This window comes from Hippoglossus hippoglossus, chromosome 16 (assembly GCF_009819705.1).
Source record: "Hippoglossus hippoglossus isolate fHipHip1 chromosome 16, fHipHip1.pri, whole genome shotgun sequence".
Classification (NCBI taxonomy): Eukaryota; Metazoa; Chordata; class Actinopteri; order Pleuronectiformes; family Pleuronectidae; genus Hippoglossus; species Hippoglossus hippoglossus.
The window spans coordinates 4,740,995-4,763,361 of record NC_047166.1 but is presented as its reverse complement, the minus strand read 5'-3'; the positions used below and the strand labels follow the sequence as shown (position 1 = coordinate 4,763,361).

The window sequence follows — 22,367 nt, the reverse complement described above, 5'->3', positions numbered from 1 at the left end:
CAGGATGTCCTGTGTGGTGTCTTGTGTCTGGCTCTCGTCTCCTCTTTGCCCCGGCGTCTTCCTGTTGTGTTGGACAGACATGCAGGTGTCATACCAAAAAAGTCCCTGGAGAACAAAAACGCGTTGCACAACACACACAACGATGCCTGGCGTTAAAACCAGGGCACATTCTGTCCAGCCGACTTTCATCTTTTACAGGCCACAAGGACGTCCAACAAAGTGAACTAATGGCACCGCCTGCAGGGATTGAAGCCGCTCGGGTCTAGTGGCACTGCTGGGAAAAGCGCTGGGAATCAGACTAAGTAAAGGAACATCTCCGAGGGTTCACCTTCGGGCTAGCACACGTGGCTGGAGTTTTTTGAGCGAGGAAAATAAGGCTTTAACTTCCATATGCCTGCAGGATGAGGCCCATCTGGAGAGGAGGAGGGAGAAGGAGCTTTTTGGTCGTCTATGTGTAAAAAAAAAGAAAATGATCACGTTAATAAGTTGCAGGTTTCCACCTTGTCCTCCAGAAAGGCAGGACACCATGTGCCAGAGGAAGCCTGTAAATCAGAGTGGTTTAACTTTGAGGAATTTACAGGCCCAGGCTGGACTTCCTGGAAAAAAAGAGCCAATCGAGATAATAACTGATAACTGTTGGAGTGAGTTCTATCTGTCTCAGTGATACTGTCCTGCTGCTGCTGCTGCTGCTGCTGCTGCTGCTGCTTGTGTTTACGTTCTGCTAAACCTTTCCTGGTTATCTCGGCCCCTGTGTTACTGGAAGACATTTGACCACAGGGCACTAACTGAAATGCACATCTGTCTCCCAGTTGCATGTAGCACCCTGCACGCAGAAACACTTAAATCACCCAGGTGTCGCACTGTTTTTCTCGGGGAAAGAAACGGGACTTTGGGTTAATCCTAATGGCAGAAAAACATCGTCAACAGCAACAGGACATAAAAAAAAAAAAAAAAAAGTCCACTCCAGCTGAAATGGTTTCCAGCTCTGTGTCATAGCAGCTGCGAGGAGAAAAAAACAAAGCTGCCATCCAGTCGCATTAGAAGTGTTGTCTTAATCGAATCCAGATGCTGTGCGGTGAAACTCAGTTACTGTAAATTGCTCTGTTCTTCATGCAGCCACGACTTAAAGACTTACATTAAAGCTCTTGCACAGGAACATTATCTGCAGTATGAATATGAAATATATGTCGTCCTTCACCCTCGTGTCACAGTGAAGGATGATGCTTCCTGTGATATTGTTCAGACGCTGCAGGCAGACTGGGGTCCATATAATCCTGTCGTTTGCCACAGACCTCACAGGCAGCTCATATTTTATCAAACATACCAACCAAACAGTGCGTTTTCACACAGCAGGGCTCGGTTAATGCAGAAAAGAGCAACAAACTGTAATTCTCTCGGAGAAAATGAGCCTTCTAGTTAAGAGCAGGTTTAAATTAAGTCTGTAGACGCCGTAGCTCATTCAGCTTCTGTGTTCACAGTTGTTTTTTGCCGAAAGCAGATGGGGTTTGAGTTCACACCTCGCTGACAGAGTTTGGACAACAGCCCCCCGACCATCAGGGTCACGACCACAAGAGTAAGCAATCTGCACGCTCAGCAGCCAAAACAAAAGTTATAATGGAAAGAGAAGAAAGCTGCACGTGTGCGGAACAGACAAAGTCTGTGTTCGCACATCTGTGTTTATGTCCATGTTCGATACACAGTTCTGTGATGACTTGGCACTTTTGGCCGCCTGCAGTGTTTCAGCGTTTCCCTTTAGTGGCATCTGTCTGATCGCCTGTTTCCCCTCGTAAGAAAGTACGAGTCAAACAACTAGATCGGAGAAATGCACGGCAGTGATCAACCAGCCTGCGAGGAGTGGACTGTAAAAATGACAAACTGTAGGAGATTCCCAGTGGTTTTGCATATGTCACCACTCGTAAAGGACATCCAGATGTGCACAAAGCACACGATGACACTCTGGTTATTATTTATATATGAGTCTTTGCACCGTGAATATTTAATTATAGTGTGACTAAACTGTCATGGATTGGCTGAAAAGACTGAAATCCACCTGTAAGTTCTTCTTTTAACACTTTCTGACTTCTTGTTGTGGTCATAATTTCATTGCTCCCTGAAGATGTACATATTTAAAACAGCTTACATATATTGTATATACATTCAAATGCTCATATTTAGGTTCATAGTTTTAATTTGTGTTGTTACTTGAAAACGTTTAATGCTCTAATGTTCAGAAAACACATCACTTTCCTCAAACTGTCCATTGCTGCAGCTCCTCTGTTCAGCCTCTGTCTCAAACACTTGGTTTTAGCTCCTGTCTCTGTTTTCTGTGGGGGAGAAAGTTCCCTTAACCACAGACGTTGGGCTTTTAAACCTTGCAGAACTTTTAAACCTCACAAAAAACACACTAGAGGAAAGAAAATCTGAAAATGTGAAATATGCCTCCTATAATTACTCTATCAAGGAAAGCTAAATACTTTCAGGAAACAGTGAGACACTGTTTCCTGAAAGTATTTAGAAAGTATTTACTCAAACAGTAGTAAACTGTGAGCTTGTTGTTGGTTGTGGTTTGATAACTGATGCTCTATTGAGTCGTATCGCCTGCAGGGACAGTGTGTGTCGACAAAAATAAACTACAACTCCTATGTTGTAACCCAGTGTGGCTCATTGATGTGTTTTAATGGTTTCAGTGGAGCTCACAGAGCGATCAGTTGCACCAGTCCACACTTGTAAGTTGGATAAATTGAATTTCATGGAATTTAGCTCAGACACAGAAATGTTCTGCACACTGCTCACATTCAACACTGGTAAAATATCCATTCTCTGATACAGCTGAAAGGAATATTTGTTATCATACAGTAATAATATTCATAATTATTATTATTTTAATTCATTGAATCTGGTTCATTAGCCAGATTTGCACCACATTCCACCTGTTCATAGCTATTTGCACTCTACATGTCTTTTTTCCATAAAGATCTCTGCATTATTAATTGAGAAATTACAAAAAAAAAACCTTCTTCATCTCACAATGTTAAAGAAAGTTAAAAAAGAAATTCCTGGATCCGTCCGCTTAATTGAATCTGCCATTCAACCTTGACCCCAAGTTTCAAGAAAATCAGTCACTAGAGTTCAAACCTCCACCAAAGCCCGACAGTCCCATTAAATTCAATCAAGCTGCTGCAAATCACGTAGATATCAGTTCTCTGAATCGGCCTCATTTATTTAATCAAGATACATGAATTATTCTCCAGGAAATTAGTAAATCTTGTGATGTTAATAAAAGTCAAAACAAATTCGTGGATCTGTCCCTTTGTCCAAATATTAATGGTTTCTTGTCACATCCTTTTACGAATAAATGTGGTTCTGTAGTTTTGTGTAATAATTCAATAAAGACAATAATAATGAAGAAGTGATAAACCACAGGTCCAGGTTCCATTCATGTTGTTATTTTGGGGTTTGGGACGTTACTGTCGCTGCTTATCAACTTTACACGACCTCACTGCAGAGTTTTTTCTACACGAGGGATGTTATGTTATTTATACTAATTATGATAAAATGAGCCGAGTATCCCTGCAGTGACCCCCCCCCCCACACCACACACTTTATTAATTTGGCAGCAAACAGCCGAGACATTGTCCATCATTGGCCAAGTCCACATCAAAGGAGAAGAGACTGAACCAAGACAACAAACCGTCTTTCATTGAATCAATAGTTTGATATAATTACCGACTCTTTTCCCTCTGAACAAAGGAGCGATTCTTCTCCGAGGCAACATGAGCATCAACAGATTGTTCAGAGTTCACTGGAAGCCGCCGCTTCTTCTCTTAAGCTCCTCTTGACCCCGTGGCCTGTTCTGTGTATTCTCTGCGTCTTAATGAATATGGATGAATAAGCGTCGGCACTCTGCTAAGTTTTATCTCGGGAAGATCAGCTGAAGTCACAGCGGATAAAACCGTGTTTTCCCATAACTTTCTGACCCTGGAAGATCAGCCCAGAAATAATTTGTTGTTTTGAGGGGCGATCGCAAGCGAAGAGAAAGACGGTTTGATTAAAAGAAATTAGTTTTTGCATGGTGGGAAAATGATCATGAGAATGTCGCTCTGACGTGTAAAAAGAATGAGGATCAAAATAGGGGATTAAACGTTGGAGGACGGAGAGCAGGGTCAGGGAGATGTCACCGTGCAGCTGCAGCTCTGTAGGAAACTGGGTTTCCACACATTTTTACACGTGAACTGTCAAAGAAAGTCGATTTATTTTAAATTTGACCAACTTTTTGGTTTAGAAATATATATTGGGTTAGTGCACTGAATAAATAAAATAAATCAATCGTGCTAAGATGTGTTAGAAATTCATAAAGTCACAATGAAAAACTAAAAGTTATTGGATAAAATGTTTAAAATGCGAAACACCTCGAGCTGCTATAACATCAATCAACTATATTCGATTAGTTGATTGAAAGAATTGGCAACTTTTCTGATTATTGATTAATTGTTCAACTAATTTTTCAAGTTGAAAATTAAAGACTATTGACGGTTCTTTGTCTTTCGTTTTTAAGATTTAAATATGTTTTCGGACTGTTCCGACTAAACAAGACGTTTGACGTCATGTTTTTCTTTGTGATACTGAGATTAACTTTCTTTTTAAAGTTATGTTGTTTATAAAAATAAACGTAGCCCTGTAGGAATCTTTGGTCACACTGCAGATATTTTATTTCATAAAAGACCGTCACATGTGATCCAGCTTATAGAATCATGATGACAGATCACATTGATTAATGGAAGACTCCATGTAAATAGTGCTTTTCTAGTCTTAACAAACCCTTTACACTACAAGTCACATTCAGCCATTCATCCTTCTATATATACACTTTATTCAAACTCTGTCGGAGCAGCAGCCAGAGGCAGTTTAGGGTTCAGCGTTTGGCCAAAGGACACTTCGGCATGCAGACTAGGATTCAACCACAGACCTTCTGATCAGCTCCACAATTGTTTATTGTGTGGTTGTGTGTGTTTTTTTATTTCTGACTACTGTTCATTATGAACATTGGAACACTTCTGACATCCCCAGTGGCCTCAACCGTACTTCATGTTTAGTGCATAAAGAATAAATCTGCTTTATTACAATTTGGGACTTATTTTCTTCGGGAGTTTTCACACCTGACAGGTTCCGAGGTTCAGGTCTTTGTTCCATTGTTTCCATTTGATCCAGTTAGTTCTGGTTTCACACTGCGTCCTGTCCTCGTTATCACCTACTGCGTCTACCCTATATGTGACAGTTATGGTTTGTAGACGGGGGCGTCTGACATCAATCATGTGCACAGAAAGAAAAGTAGTCCAGAGAAAATGAATGAATGGACGCCAAGTGAGCCACTTTCTTTTTCTTCTTCTATTATTTAATTCAGTCCCAACTTCCCGAAATTTGTCCGAAAGCGTTTTCCCAGTGCAAACAAACCAAACCTTTCTTTTGGTCGGACTGAATTTTTCTTTCCCTCTTGTTTCTTTGGTTCAGACTAAACTGAAAAAGTCTGAAGGTCTCGACCAAACAAGATCAGTGGGACAGAAACCTTAGTTCTGACTGTTGTCTCAATCATCCTCTGAGATCTGAGGACACACAGGATTCGGGTCGTGGCCACATTACAGGATGAAAAACCACTTTATTTGGAGACGAAGCTGTATTTGGTATTTGTTGGTGCTGACATGCTGAGATTTTTTAAAAACTCCAGTCATGTTCCTTACGAGCTGCAGGCGTCTCATGTTGTGGACGGAGAGGTTTCTTCGCCTGTGATCTTACTGCGAGACTTTACAATGCAGAGCCATGTTTTTTGGTCACAGTTTGTGGAGAGGCTGTGTTATTTTTTACAAGGACTCCTTGTGTCTCTGCACCAGTGTGATCCACAGAGCATTACAGCACATATAATTACAGCGCTGCATGGTCATGTCGCTCTGAAACCTCAGCCCGGGCCTCCATTTTGGTTTTCCACCATTTCACTCACTAAAGTTTGGATAAAAACGTCGTTAAAGCAGACGGACGTGTTTTTTAATCCAAGGTGCGTAAGTCTGTGTTTGTGTTTATTCTGCTCCGCTGAGGTGACGCGGTGTATGTTAGTGTCTCACAGTTTACGTTTGTTTTCGCGGCCCCCTCGGCTTTCCCTGACCAACGAAGCCACAGTCACCCTGCCTGTGGTTTCGGTCTGGAGTGTGGAGGAGCAGGCGGCAGTTTGCACTGTGGGTCTGCGTACGCGAGCGCACGAGTCGAGCGAAGGACTCCAGCTGGCACAGAGCCCCGGCGCAACAAAAGAAAAAGAGAGGATTTCAGTGCGAACCGCATTAGATCGCACACATCTGCAAAATGTAAACAGCTCATGAACGAAGAAAAAACAGGATTATTTATTTGATCAATGTCCCCAAAGAGTTCAGCTTGGGCATTTGTTTTATTTATTACGTTTAACACACTTTATTTCCTGTGCAAGTTGTGTCACATTAAATATTTGGTCAAAGGGATCCATGTGTGAAATGCGTGGTGGTCAGTGTTGATATTGCGCCGCCACAATCAAATCAGGGTAAAGGAAACACTGAGGAGTGGAAAAACATTTCTGGTTTATGATGAAATGTCAAATGTTGGTGGTTAAACAGACTGAATATAAAAGATGGACGACATCATGGCTCGTTAAAAGTGAAGCCAAAGCATCTCCATCACCCCCCTTCTTAATAAAAACAGGGGTTAGAGAAATTTACTATAGATAATTCTAGTATTTCAAAACAGAAACATATTAAATTCCAAGTTCTGTCTGTGTTGTTGCTGTTATTTCTGGATACAGAGAGAAAACAACTCGATAATCAGCCTCGGCTCCGCGTTGAGCTCATGTTCACGTCCTCATGTGGTCCGAAAAACAACAGCGCTGCCACGGCAACCTTATCACCACAGCCACAGTTATCCACGGGCTCTGCTCTCCATCACCGTGTCGCAGAGGCTGTGACATCAGCCCCAGTGCCTCACTGACCTCACTCGTCGAGACAAGCTCCAACACAAACAGGCTTTGTCTCTCTCTCTCACACACACACACACACACACACACACACACACACACACACACACACACACACACACACACACACACACACACACACACACACACACACACACACACACACACACACACACACACACACCAGTTTATCTATTGCCATCTATCTTACTGAAACAACAGGAAAAGGTGTGGTCATCACATCTTGCATCCACTCGGCTGAAAAGACGAGCTGCAGCAATATGAGGACAGTGATGCGTTATCTCAACATTACATCATATAAACCTTTTTGAGTAATAACCCAAAGTAAAATTAATGACCAGAATATGGCCTTTACACAGTTGTTTTTTCTAATGATGTACGGCTGTAACTAATGATTATATAGATTATCAATTACTCTGCTATTTATTTTCAGGACTTTTGGCTGGATTGTTTCGTTTATAAAACACCAAATCCTATTTAAAAACATGATGTAATTAAATGGCTGGTTTACTTTGTGAAGCCGTGTATAAAACCCAAAGATACGGAATTTACTAGAATCTTAAAGCCAATGAAATGCAGCCAAGTTTCGAATGGTAGGAGCTGTTTGTCAGTATTGACTTTATTTTATTGTTGTTTTTGTTTGGGTGCTTCAAGGTGAGTTTCTCTATGATGGGACAATAACCAATAAGCCGATCATATCTCAGATCTTCTACCTGATTAATCCCCACTACTCTCAGTGTTTGGTTCTCGCTGGAAGTTTAAATGAATGTAATGGGGGACATGTGCTGTATCCTGTTTTTCTCAGCTTAATAAAATAGACCCCAGGCCGCAGAGCTTCAGGTTGCCAAAAGAAAAACTGTCTTGATGTTGTTGTCGAGATGACAAAGTGGTGACATGAGGTGATTTCATTCCTTTTCTTTCATTGCAGTTCTCCCAATTAGCAGAGCTTGAAAATGACCCAGGACAGATTGGCAGTCGGCAACGTGCATCTGTATTTAGACGTCTTGTGTTGAGGACGATCCAAATTATTTATTAGCATGTTATTACTGGAAACCTGAGCAAAATATTGGGTCAGATCTCCTGACACATGTATAAAGCTGCTCTCAGACACACACTGAACTGGATAATCTCCTGAAATTACCAGGGGCTGTATGTGAGAACGCAAAATGTCCGAAATAGTAGAGTTCATAGAGTTGATGTCTAATAACGAACAAAGATACAGTTCCAGAGGGAGGATGTGGCAGTAAGACAATATGGTTGTCTGGAAAAGGAGACAAAAGAAACATTTATCAAAGTGCAGAAGGTGTGCAAGAGTTTCTTCAAGCTCCAAAGGTGAAAAGTTGAAGAATCCTCAGCTCACTTTCATGAATCTTCAAGACAACAAACACTGCGGAGCTCACTCGGCGAAATTCAGACTTCCAAGATCCGTGCCTCCCCCTCCTCCCCCTCCTCTCCCTCCCTCACTAGATCATCCTTTTGTCACGCAACTCCCCCGAGAAACGTCAACTGCTCTGGAGCTGCCAGGAGTTTTCCACTCTTTTTGTTTTTTTCCAGTGCGGGGTTCAGCTTCGTGGCAGCGTTTTACCACCTTTTACTGAAAGTGATGTCTGGACTGTTGACGGAGTGAATCATGTCGATGAAGGCGTCCTGATGCTCCACAGGACGATGTTGATAATGTGGCAAAATTAATGAACGGCGTTTAAACCTGCGTGTGTGTGTGTGTGTGTGTGTGTGTGTGTGTGTGTGTGTGTGTGTGTGTGTGTGTGTGTGTGTGTGTGTGTGTGTGTGTGTGTGTGTGTGTGTGTGTGTGTGTGTGTGTGTTGAGTATAACGGTGCTTTCTCACATTCAATTTCTGGGTGTGGCCTGTAATTGTTTCACCAGGCTGTTGTTAAGGGTCTCTGCAACCCCCCCCCCTCTACCCCCTCCCCAGCCTCCTTCCAAACACAAGCACGGCACAGCAGCATCTGCACAGAGCGTGTGCCAGTCCTACCGTGGTCTCACGGCCAAACCCGCCAAGACGAGAACCACGCATGCAAAGGATTATGGGTTTTTATATACGCAGTTTACAGAAACTCTGGTTTAACGCGGGGGTGGGTTGGGGGGAGGGGCAGGGGAGGGGGAGAGGGGAGTGCGGCTGCGGTCGGTGCGTCACATGGACGTCTCGGGCTAATTTATTCCATTTTCTGTCAGTTTCTGCCCTCGAGCAGTTTTATAGATTTGTTATTCTAAGAGCCGAGCTGTGAATTTGTGACAGAAACGCGTCGGCTGTCGTCTCCTGTGGAAGGTGTTTGTTTGATATCAGTGACGATCACAGTCAGGGAGAGATTCTTTAAATATCCTAAAGGCGGTGGAAGGGTTTTCTACGTGTAATGTTGCAGAGCGACGCTTTAATCATGTGCAGTTTAACCACGTTGTTGCCAGGAAACATTTGACTTGATTTTTGTCCTCCTTCATCTGTTGCTGGAGCTTATGCCAGTTTCTAATGTTCACCATTTCGCAGAGTGCACTGGTTTTCATTTGAACATCGAGGGCCCCTTTAAAAGAGCTGCATGAAGCCACAGACTCCTGTTTGCTAAGATTTCGTCTGCAGCAGCTCAATTTGAGGAGGTTTGACTTTTCCCAGAGTTCACCCTCGGTGGGCAGAGCTCCAGGGAGTCCGACCTGATACAAGAGCGATGATTCTTCATTTCTGCTCTCTCATTGTTTTAATGGGAATTATAATAGAGTTGAACCACTGCTTATCCCTCCCTGTGGGAACCACCGGTTGAGTAAATCACTTCGCATAATTCTGCTGTGTGCTGGTGGGTTGGGCAGGCAGCTCTTATTTTGAAACTGTATTCCATTGCAGTGACTATCATAACTATGATACCGAATTAAAACTAATCAGTTATTCAAGGGATTACGACAAAAAACAATTTGATTGAATTGCATCGGCAAAGTCCTGAAAATCAATTTCATGCTTTTATTCATTTTATAAAAAACACGTGTCTTCATTTTTACGACCGTCCAAGTTTCTTCATTTCCTTTTATTTACAGTATTTCAAATTAATGCAGTAATGTTTTTTTTAGATCATTTGTCATTTTATATTATTCAACGGCAGTTTTGTTTTTTATTTAAACCTCAATTGAAAACAATATTTTCTCTTTAACCTCACATCCATCATTGTCTATTTAGTTTTACGAGCGACCCTATTGTGAACCTTTGTGATGGGAACACGGTCTAAATATTGGAGTTATTACCGGGACAGAATGACACAAGGTATAAATCAGCTGCAGATTCACACTCAGGAATGCATCGCACCTGTGGGATCATGTGTCATTGCTCTCGAGCTGAAACCTACAGTGTTTCACCACGTTGACTTTGTGCGGGAGCCTCCGTGACCTTGGTGGGAGCCTTCAAGTAGTTCATAGAATAAAAGGCATTTTATGTTTTTATGCTGTTATGAGTTTTGAAGAACATGTTTGAGGCTGCAACATCAAGAGAAGCACGGAAATGTTAAAAAAATTCTGTCATCAGAGAACACTGACATGAAAACCAACTGGTATTTGGCAGGTCTCTCTCTCTCTCTCTCTCTCTCTCTCTCTCTCTCTCTCTCTCTCTCTCTACCAATATGTTATTCCATCTGCTTTATTTTTCTTTCCCCCCCATGACTTCCCCTTCCGGTGGGTGACTAATATTTTCTACCTCAATTAGCTCTGAAACTGCGTAGAAATAAATAGTCAGGAATCTGAGGTTAGATTGAAAGGAAACAGCGAAGCAAACGGTTTGATCGGAGCCATGTGCTTAAAGCAGAATGAGAGTAAAACGGGCTCATACCTCCGCCAACGCCCCACAGTCCCCTTCAATTCAATCAAGCTGCACCATGTTACACAGACTCACAGATGTAAGTCAAAATAAATGTCAAAATATCCCCCCCCCCCCTTTGTCCAGATCCACATCAAAATTAAATCCGTCCCCCAAGTTCTGTGAAATTCGTTCAGTAGTTTCCTGCTGAAAAACAAACAAAACATCCTTAAGGGCAGTTACAAAGTTTATTATGAAATTATGTGAACGTTATGTATTAGTAGATCTTTCATCATCTTTTTAAAGTTCAATTTCTGTTTATTAAACGGAACCACAATTTAAAAATAATTTGACATTTATCTTTTTATAAACGTTCTCGTCAAAACAGCTCCGTGATTATTACAACCAAAGCCTCAATAAGCTGAAACAAACCAACAAACCGACTTGGTGAACCTTTTTTTTTCCCCCTTGGAACCTGTTTTTAGTTTAAAACCAGCACAAGACAATAATTATTTATTATTTTGAAAGTCAATATCAAGTCAATATTTCATCATTTGTATTTATTTTGCGAGTAATCTCAGGGTTGGAGGTTCGAGTCCCAGTTTCTGTGGACGCCTTGTGTGGTAGCTTTCATGTGTTCATAATTGTATAGCTAGTTGTTGTTGAATTACTGAAAGTGACATCATCAGGAATACATCAGCATTTTGATTATTAGCTTTCTCCGTAAGAGTTTGTCATCTCAATATGAAACTTGTTTTACACATTATTTGTTAAACAAACAAGATTTATCGTTTGAATCATTAAACTCAAGATGTGCAGCAAGCTGAACTTTGTTTTCTTGTGATTCTTGTCATGTGGTTTCCTGCCTTCAACCACATCACCACTGTCCAGAGAGGACAGTTACGTCTTCGCATCTAACTCAAGAAAACAAATATCAACCTCTTCCTTCATCAGGTTGTTTCTTCTTGCTTGTGATGCTCCTCTGAGAGAACATGTCCCCCTCACATGGGTGTAGTCCCTGTCCTGACTCTTTAACTCCTGGAGATAATGGCTCTAATGCATGAAATCAAATCATTATCATTTTGTAGTTGTCAGCACTCAGTCGTCCTGAAGGGCCCGTGATTGAAATGGAATATGTTAACAACACGGATACCGATGTCTCGGGAGATTAATATAAAACCAGTGCATCTGTTTTCAGTCGGGATTTGTTTTCGCTGTGCGGTTCTGGAAGGGGGGGGGGGGCGTTGCGGGGCCCTTATTAAAGCGCTCACAGCGTTCGTCAGTCGGAGCGGAGCGCGCACGCGTGGTTCGATGCTTTGTGGGCCTCGACAGTATGAGTCAAGAGAAATCTAGGGTATTAACAAAATGTCCTCAGATACTAAAAATAGGTTTGCTCTGAACTGGTTTCAGCGTATGGGACTCATTTGATGTGTGTGTTTGTCCATGAAAGAAAGTAGTGCAGTGTGTGTTGGAGTGTGTGCGGACATTATATGTGTGTGTTGATGCGCCACTCATGTGTGTGTGTGGCTCTTTGCCTGTTTTCTATTGGTCTGTAAAGCCACATGAAAGTTTCCCTGCTCTGGGTGAGATTGTCTGTTTTTTTCATCACAAGCACAACCAGAAATATGTTGGACCGACTTTGACTGTTCTAGTTTTTTTTAGTTTTTATCAGATCTCGGTCCAGACTTTGGCCCTTTGACCGGTGGATGTGAACGGTGGGAGCGCGCTCACGTTACCGTCACTTAGCTGTTACCTAAGCGCTTCGGAGGTGAATGGAAAAGCTGAGAGGCATCAGGCTTCTGCTGCTGGAAGACGCTCAGAAGTACTGATAGCTCACAGCTGAACGTAACAGAGACGAAGGTCGAGCAAAAAAAGGAAAGAGTAGGAATCAATCAGCAAACAGCTCAGGTAGAGTTTCATGTTAAACCACATTTTACCTGCAGTAAATACTCCGATGAAATGATGAAAACAGCAGATGTCTGAGCTCTTTCCTCGGTCGACACGGTGAAAACTACAAGATGGAGACGTGCACGTTTTAAACCAAACACCAGCCGGTCTCTGAAATCAAATAAAAACACAGAAAATTAAGTCATTATCCGTTTAAAGTCAAGAGCATTATACACAATACAAAACAAATAAAAGACGACGCCGATTAAAGCTGTTTATTTACCAAACGCTGCTCACACGTCACAGTGGGTTTTTGTTTGCACTAAACTCTGATCATGTGACCCAGTTACATTCTGCATCCAAATGAAATCAACACATAAAGCGCACAAAAACATTAACCAAACACTTTTTTAAGGTGATACAACAAAGCATCTCATTACATCTTAAATTCCTCTTTAAGGCTGCAGGAACTCAAACAACCAAGAATTCCCAGCTGCTCCTCCAAGTCCAGTTTACTGATGATGGAATAACCAGATATTACCCCCCCCCCTCTCCTCAGTGTAGGTGACCCACACACTCAATACAAACAGCAGCTGAGCTCAACTCCAAAACAACTCCTCCTGCGCTCATTAAGCTCCGTTTCTCAGCATTTAAGAATTCTCGTGCGGTTTGAAGAACCTTCTAATGAAACGCAATTAAAATGAAAAGAGGGTAATGAAAAATATTTACCCCGAGCCCAATGAAGTGGCTGGTGAAGTTGATGACTCCTCCTGATAAAAGCCATATGCCTGTTGTCATAAAAACCCTTGGCACAGATTTCTTAGGCGTTAGCAGTTGTGCCAGCGGGAGAATTAACTCCCGACAGTGGATAGTGGAGGAGTAAGAGGCTCATCTATCAGAAGCAGACGGATCTGTGCGCTGATTTATGTCATCGTCATCGAGCCAAATCACCGTTAGTGACAACCAGCGACTGGACAGACCTCACGTAAATCTGTTTAACGAGCCTCTGATTGGTCGTGGAGGTGTTTGTGGTCGACAGCTTCTACAAACACGTCAAATATTTCCCCCCAAAGTGCCAGAAACATCACATTCTGTAAACGTATGTAAAGTTGCAGTGACGGGAACTGAACTGCTGGAGTTAAACGGCAGATTTGTGAGAGAAATATGTGTTTTCCACCACAAATAGATGCCACGAAGGAGACGGAGCTAGAAAGTAGTTTAACAGAGAAATGAGACAATGGACTCTTCTACCAGAAGTCAGGCTCTAACTTCAAAATCATCTTTTTTTTTTGGAGATTTAGTTCTGAGTTTATCTTACGACCAAAGTTCTTACCAAAGTAGTCACTCCAAACTTTACTCTAACTTAACTTTTGGGATTACAGCTCGGTGAAAACGGTATTTGAACTCATAAGAGACTATCTCATAATGTTTTCTTAAGCCAAGAAAACCCAAATCTTTTTTCCTCAAAATCGTCCCAGGTTCTTAAAATACAAATATACTGAAGAAGTATGTTTCTCCGCCGTTTATCGACGGCACAAAAGCCTCCGAGCCAGAAACAGGATGATGAGCGATGCAGAGGAAACTACAGCCAACGGCCATGGACACATTTACAAATCATAGAATATTCCTAAACCTCTGCACTGGCGACAGCTGTGGCCCTGAGGCTTCATGTTGTCAGGGCCGTCCGTCTGATTCTCCTGAAACGTAATCTCTCAGGAACGCGTTGACGGAATTTCTTCAAATTTGGCACAAACGTCCACTTGGACTCATGTGTGAACGAATAAGACAAAGGTCAAAAGGTGAACGTCAGTCCGACATCACAGATAATGTCTTAGAGGGATATTTCAAGGGAAATATCAAAGTGGATGTAGCAATGGAATTCACTGTGACAAATTTGCAATACTTAAAGAATAGCAGAGGAGATGTGACCCGATTTCCTGCAGCATACAACCAAAAGGCCTTAAAGCTAAAAGGTTGGTAATCCTGGAAAAGGTAGAAAGTGCAGGGTACATTTTGAACATAATGCAACTGAGACATCCCAACTTCCTCCCATCAGCTCTCTGGTTAAAGCTTCGCCCTGAAAACACATGAACGAAACAACTCACCAACCCTTTTTGATTCTATTTTCAGTTCATCTTACTTGCATTTGACAAGACTCATTTCCTAATTCTTACCAAAGTTATATGAGTATAAACATAAAGCAGCTCTAACCAGTGTTTTTAAACGAAGTCGGAGGTCCCAGTGAGACGTCTCAACAACTACTAGATGGTTTGCTGCTGGGTTTTGTAATTATTTTGTAATAACTCTGGAGAGAATCTTTTATGGCTCAAATGTAAAAAAGCATTAAGCTCCAAGCACCACAGTGTGTCCTGTTAGCTTGGCTGCAGAGTCTCATCCAGTTCTTGTCCCTTCTTTAACTCTAAATAAACTTCCCATGCGATGTCAGCGGGTAAACAATACTAAAAGCCCACTCTGTGAAATTTAATGAGTAAAGATCTAAGGACCTCATTTTTTAATTCTGACATCTTCTGTTTGTTTGACCGAAGAAGATCATCTTGATCCGTCACTCGATCCGTCAGCGTCCCAGCGTGTCTGAGATCCCCCCCCCCCCCCCCCCCCCCCCCCGAGGGGACATGTAGAGGACATGAGAAGCAGCTCTGTCAGAGGGGACTTGTTGAGAAAACAGTGGAGAACAAGCTGCGCCGATCCTGCGTCAACACGACGTCGCCGTTCTCTGATAAATGTCGTTACATTCCCACGATGCTTTTAGCCTTTGACCTGGAGACTCACGCTGCCGGCCTGCTGAACTGCTCCGCTCATTTCCATGGGATATTTTTAAAAGGGGAAGAAATGGCCTTCCTCCTGCTCCCTGAGAGCCTTACAGGGTCCCCGTGCCGAGACGCTCTCTCAGCCCGACGCCCTGATCAGATCCAGATGCGGCAAGTGTGGACGGGGACAGCGGACGAGCGGCTTCACGGCAGCACTGATTGATCGGGGTCAGGACGAAGTGGGGATTCACGTTTCTTGACTCTGACACTCCTCCTCCTCTTCCTCTCAGGTTTTTCTCCTGATGCCTGTGTTTTTATGTCCGCTGCTCAGACGGCGTGCTGCTCAATGGGGAGCAGACGGCGTTACGCTTCACGTCTGGCTCTTCGCCTCACCTCTGCTGAGTGTTTAATGAACTCTTTTACAGTCAGAGGCTCAATCTTAACCGCAATTTATAGGTGCCCAGAACCAGTTTTCAATGAATCCTTCCATCTGCCACGCTGTGAGACGTCAATTATAGTAATTGAAAAACAAAAACAGGGAATGCAAATCTCCTGTTGAGAGAAGGAACAGTTTTTTTTACATCTTCCATCTGTGTGTGCAACATTTTCCACTGTGTGTTCCCCTCACAGAGAACTGCAGAGTTACTGCTGAGTGACAGGGAAGCTCAGATCTGTCGTACCGTTGTAAAAAAGAAAACTACAAAAGCATAATACTTATATATGGATTTTTTGCCTTTGAAAATAGTACACTGGGGCAGTGAACATTTACAGGAGTAGAGTGGTAGTACTTACAGGAGGAGGAGGAGACAAGTGGCCGCAGGTTTGGTTCGGACCCGGAACCTTTGTTTCCATGTTTTCCAATTTTCTCTTGTCTTTTCATGCTTAAACCCTTTTACCATCAACAAAGGCTTAATCCCCCCCACTTAGAGACAACTTCACCTTTAGGGCAAATGGTCCCTCAAATTCAATCAAGCTGCGAATAAGAAATAATATTTATCATTTGTGAAATCAGTTTTAAAACCACTTTGTTAAAGAACTGAGTGGTAAATGTGTCTTTTTAACCCTTTTCCCATTGTTAACAGATTTTATTTCATTCTAAAAATGACAGGAGCTCTCCTTTTCACATTATTTATATATATTGATCAAATGGATCTACAGCAAAAGCTTTAAGAAGTGGGCTTTTGTCTTTTTGTTAAATTTACAAGCAGAGTGGCAGAGTGGCACTCAGAGCGCTAACCTCAAACATTAAGGCCCAAAAGTCCCATTAAATCCAACCGAGCTGCAACAAATCCCACACACTCACAGATATCAGTCCTCTAAATGTGCGAGATAGTTTTTCCCATTAAGACCCATTAATGATTTCCTTGGAGAATGGTGAAAATGCTGGATAACGCAATGTTAATGAAAGTGGAAAAAAAAGTTTCCTGGATCTGCCGCCTCATCGGGATCCACATCAAAATTTAATGAGCTCTTTCCCAAACCATAACGCAGCCTTCCATCAAGTTCCATGTAAATCCATCCAGTAGTTTTTGGTGAATCTCGCCTAAAAACAAACAAACAAACCAACTAACAAGCAGACGGGGGTGAAAACATAACCCCCCTTGGCAGAGAAAACAATGCAAACTATTTTAAAAATCTCACAAACGACCAGAAAGTTAAAACATAATCTCCTTAACAAACAAACAACAATGAAGTTGTTGCACAACCAGACTACATTGTATTGTACAAATGTACAAAACCTTTCATGCATTTTGTTTTCTAACGACATGTGTCGGTTACTGTCTCCCTCTTTAAACGCCTGTTTTTCATTTCCCCCTCCCAGGACCATGCCGACCATGCAGAGCTCCGTCGTCCTGCTGATCGTTAGCGTGCTGATCGGTCTGAGCTGCTCCCTGAACCCAAGGGACCCGAATGTGTGCAGCCTGTGGGAGAGGTGAGGCCACTTTATCTACGACAAACACACCGCCAATTAAACTCCTGTTTTATGGGTCACAGTTTGTTTTAGCAGGATTCAAGAGGTGGTCGGGTTAGGGCCCATCACATAAATGATCAAATTCACTTTATGGAAAGATTCTCTGCAGCTCAGAGATTAACTTGCTCAGTAAAGACGGAAAACTCAACATTAGATTCTGCATCTACTTTTATTGTTTTACGAGCCAATTCAGTTTTCAGGATAGAAATAGTTTGGTACTTGGATGTGATCAGATCTATCAGGGCCTAATAACTTTAATTTCAATGTTGCTGGTGCTGACATCTGACCTAAAATATGTAGGATATTTACATTAATCTATAACTTCCATCTAAATAATAACAGAATAAAATCAGGTTTCATCTGAGGCAGAATGTATAAAGAAAAGAAAATCAAAGGAGACATATTTTACTTTTCCAATTTGTCCTCTAGTGTGTTGTGTAGGTTTTTTGTATATGTAAAAGTTAAAAAGTCTGTTGTACCCCTGCTAGAGAAAATCAGGAAATCACCAAAGTAGGGTTCATCTTCTGGAGACCATGAACATCTTCAAAATGTCTTGGTCATTTGTCAGGATAATATTATGCTCCTAGCTGAAAAGTAAAAAGCTACCAGAAATGGAACAGGAAAACTTTTCTATTTATTCTGTGAATCATTGACAGCCTGAACTTCAAGTTGTTTCCTTTTCCAGCTTCACCACCTCAGTCAAAGAGTCGTACTTGCATCCCTACGACCAGGTGACAGACGAGCCCTGTTCCGACCCTCGGACCTCCTACCGATGCATGCGCCACAGGTACTGCCAGCTGGGTGACTCATTTCCTGTCGGGGGTTGACTTCCTGTTCCTGTCAGCGGTGGGTCACGGCGTCCTGTTTGACTCTGTCATTCTTTCAGGATCACCTACAAGACGGCCTACAGGCAGGCGGTGAAGACAGACTATCGCAAGAGGTACCAGTGCTGTCCCGGCTACTACGAGAGCAGAGACAAATGTGTCCGTGAGTAACCGTGGGAACCTTTTAATTGTCCTTCCTTCCTTGTCCGAGCTTGTTAATAAATCAGACAAAGAATCAAACAGCAGCTGGAGGGTAACAGGGAGAGTCCTTGGTCAGTAGAGAATCGTCAGACCGAGGTTTTAACCTGTGGTTTTATGAACCATCAAAACATTAAACACCAAACTGAAGGTTTTTACTCAAAGATTCAAGATTCAATACTTTGTCATCAACAAGGTTTATTACACTTTGTCTCGGTGAGCTCAGCCAATCATAGACAACAACAAAAATACACTCACTCAAAGTGCATCATAAAGTATGAGACACAAATACAAAGTGAACCGTCCTAAAAAGAAATGTTGAAATAAATACAACAAATGTTAAGATAAATGAAACTTCAATGTATAGAATGTGTAGATAAGACACCAACTGTACAAGTCACTATATAAAGAAAAAATAATCCAATAGTCCATAATGAAAAAACTTAAAATATATATATATATATATATACTCTAGTAACTCACACAGTAACCTGAATATTCTGCATTATTCTAATTTATAGTCAAATTCTTGTGAAGATTCTATTATTTATGTATTTTGAGTGTGTTATATTTTTGTGTTTGCTCCTGGTTTAATAAATTTTGTTAATATGGCAATAAAGTCTTGAATCTTGGATCTTCGTTTTACGTAATAAAATCCATTTAATCCAGCCCAGAATTCTGAAGTCGTTTGTCATCGTCCATTACAGCCAAGTGTGCGTGTTTGTAGACGCACACAGACTCTCGGGAAACAAAGTAATGCGACGCTGCAACATGATGATGGAGGAATTCAATCAGCAGCTAAAATGGTGGCTGTGGTTTGTGAGTGAAATAATGTCACGTTTTGTGCACACAGAGTGATTCAGTGTCATTACGCAAAGCAAGCTGTTTTTCTCTCTTTTCCACACAATGTGCAAAGTCAACGAGGAGCATATGACACTGGAATTACCAAAATTATGGGTTTGATTCCCACCGGAGCTTCTCATGTTGAAAACACAGTATGTACTGGCAGCACCAGCTGGAATCTTCAAACTGTGTTTTTGTTAAAAACCCTGATGCTCCCGTCTTGGTCGTTTTCATAATTTCCTTTCAAGGATTTCACATCTTTTTTTTTTTTTTTCCACCAGCAAAATATATGAAAGACTCAAGATGTGTCACTGCTGCTGCCGGTAAAAGCTCAGCAACTAAAACCCCAGCACATGAACAATATCATCAGTGAACGTGTTCCTGAGGCAGCACTTTCATCAAGATCCACAATTAGTCATTAGGGGAAAAAGGTGAACGGGTTAAAAAATATACAAACTTTTACAAAGTTAAAGAAAGTGAAAGAAAGATCCCGGATCCGTCCTGAGATCTGAATCTGCACCAACATTTAAGAGCTTCTACCCTGAACTACTTGGAGGAGGTAATAAATATCAAGTTGTCCAAACCAAGAAGGCTTTTAGATTTCAGGTCACAGAGTATTTCTGGAGTGGAGTCAATGGAGATTCATAAAAGTTTTCTATTTAAAGTATTATGCTTTGATACTGATTGGATAATGTTTTGTGTCCATGATGGAAATAAAACAAACATGTCATTATTTGTCTTAAAAGCATTTCTACATATGGATTTGATTCATGTCTCGGTTGATTTCTCTCTAATAGAACTTTAAAGATATAATATGTTACAACTAGAACAGTTTGTTGACTTTGTTGACAGTTTGGTTTGAACAGTGTTGGAACAGTTTGTTCCAACACTGTTCAAACCCAGAGAATCTTTATTCAAGGTAACAGAATTTTGGTCGCGTTTGCTGCGTAACTTTAAAACATGACCTCATCCCCCCATTTGCATCAGATAGACTTTCATTTCCCATGATCCCACACTGCTTCAAACTAGGTCTTTTGTCATTGTTTTGATCGAGAGACCCCCTAGTGGCGGAAGTTATTTAACGTTTAACTCATAGATGTTTCGTTTATTCCTTTTGAAAACTTAAATCTGACCCTAACTTGAACATTCAGAGCAGCAGGTTTACAGTTCAAAACAAAACCTGTTGGAAGAATATTTTTGTCATTTGAAAATAAATAAACGGTCGCAGCCGTAAACAGCAACTCGGTAAATGGTCTCGATGGTTGAGAAGATTCTACCTCAGCTTTACAAACTGGTTGATCTCAGAAAAAGGACGATGGTAATAACAAGGTTTGCGTGAGTGGATGCCTCGAAAGTTGGGAAAGATAATTTTGGTCGCTTATTGTTGACACACCTTTCACAGCAGTCTCTAATCTTGGCCATGACGTGTGTGTGTGTGTGTGTGTGTGTGTGTGTGTGTGTGTGTGTGTGTGTGTGTGTGTGTGTGTGTGTGTGTGTGTGTGTGTGTGTGTGTGTGTGTGTGTGTGTGTGTGTGTGTGTGTGTTCGTTCGTTCGTTCTGTGGCCAAACAAAAGCTCCAGATTTTCCTGACTGACATCATCATGTAGCTTGCAGAGTTTTATAATTGAAATCTCTCTTCAACGTGTCGTCTCTGACTCCTCCTCCTGTACAGTGGACTCTTTGTTTTCTAAATACATAGAATTAGATATAATTGGACGCTCCTCCTCCATTTAACGACGTGTTGCTCTTTACTTAGATTCCCTCAAATCGCCACCTTCCACTCGCGTTCAACTCGGGAGAAAATAAAAACAGAGGAATTATTGTTCGCGCCTGAAATACACGGCACACGTTTTCAATGGCACGTGATATTTGCGGCGGAATTATTAGTCGTCGGTCAGAAATGCATGTTGGAGTTAACTTAATTAAGAGCAGAAGCGTTTCTAATGCTGGCATGCAGGCGCTTTAAAGACGCTCTGAGGGGAAGCTCCTCGGCATCTGGTGCTTTCAGCTGCTTGGCGGAGTCCAGCTGTCAGGACGGACGTGCGATGGAACGACTGAAACGCAGCTGAATAGATTGAAAAGGGCACAAACAGGTAAACTGTTACGGAGCTCAAATAGTCTCAGGACCGTCAGAGTGCGAGTGGTGAGTGGATGTGAACTGGAATGTAAATTAAAGTGATGATAACAATATTAGCTTTGTGTAATTGGGCATTTTTCAACATTTTCATTGACTTCTCATGGATCTTGATGAATATGTGGCATGTTTATAGAGGACTGGTCCTTGAGATTTGTTTACCTTGGCGGAGGTTTGCACTCCACTGTTCCATCCTGGTCTATATTGGGGATGGTATGGTTTAGAAAAGAGAGCTTGAACTTCGTTGAAAGTTTGAACTTTGTTTGCTCAAATCTCCTTTGATCAGGATCGGAGACACATGGAAATATGGTTTCATGCGATTCTCATGTGACCAAATCTGCACAAACATTTTGGTTGCAGCCCAAAATTGTGAGGATTTGACTCAGAATGACCCAAAAGTGCTTTATACTTTACCCATAATGCAACAGCTTCAGATCACTACACACCTTCCTGTTCGTTTAAGAGTTTAATAATATATATGTTAAATATACGGATGGGAGATAAAAACTATGTCAAGATGAGAATTTTCCTGTCAGTCAAATATAGATAATATTATTTCATTTGAATATTGCACTTTAGTTAATATTGCTATTGATGAACATTATATTCCAATATTTATTGATATTTTTTTATTGCCCAACCCTGGTTACGTTTTATTTCCAGAGCGTTTCCCACAAAGCCAGGTCTGTTAATAAGAAGTTGTTTTTCTGATCCCCAGCTCGCTGCACCAAGGAGTGTGTGCACGGCCGCTGTGTCGCTCCCGACCGGTGCCAGTGCGAGGGAGGCTGGCGAGGAGACGACTGTTCCAGCGGTATGAATCAGCCTTTTCTCTCTCTCCCTCAGACATGTCCTCACTCCTTTGCTCTCGTTTGCTTTTTTTCCTTCTATCACCTTCTCTCATCTTCACTCTCACTCACACAACAGGAAATGACACCTGGCCGTTAGTCAAGG

At 41.8% G+C, this 22,367-nt stretch overlaps 1 protein-coding gene across 4 annotated transcripts in view; it reads left to right on the top strand.

The window, feature by feature from the left end:
* pear1 (platelet endothelial aggregation receptor 1) overlaps positions 1 to 22,367 on the top strand; it is a 47,906-nt gene that overhangs the window by 5,478 nt on the left and 20,061 nt on the right. For 2 of the 4 annotated variants that reach the window (XM_034610022.1, XM_034610019.1), the window contains exons 2-5: positions 17,269 to 17,379; positions 18,104 to 18,205; positions 18,305 to 18,405; positions 22,135 to 22,227. In XM_034610022.1, coding sequence (XP_034465913.1) covers positions 17,273 to 17,379; positions 18,104 to 18,205; positions 18,305 to 18,405; positions 22,135 to 22,227 — 403 coding nt within the window. In that variant the 5' untranslated portion in view covers positions 17,269 to 17,272. Of the gene's footprint in view, positions 1 to 5,842; positions 5,848 to 12,463; positions 12,700 to 13,423; positions 13,430 to 17,268; positions 17,380 to 18,103; positions 18,206 to 18,304; positions 18,406 to 22,134; positions 22,228 to 22,367 lie in introns of those variants that run through there. The other 2 variants (XM_034610020.1, XM_034610021.1) reach the window with 2 other exon arrangements.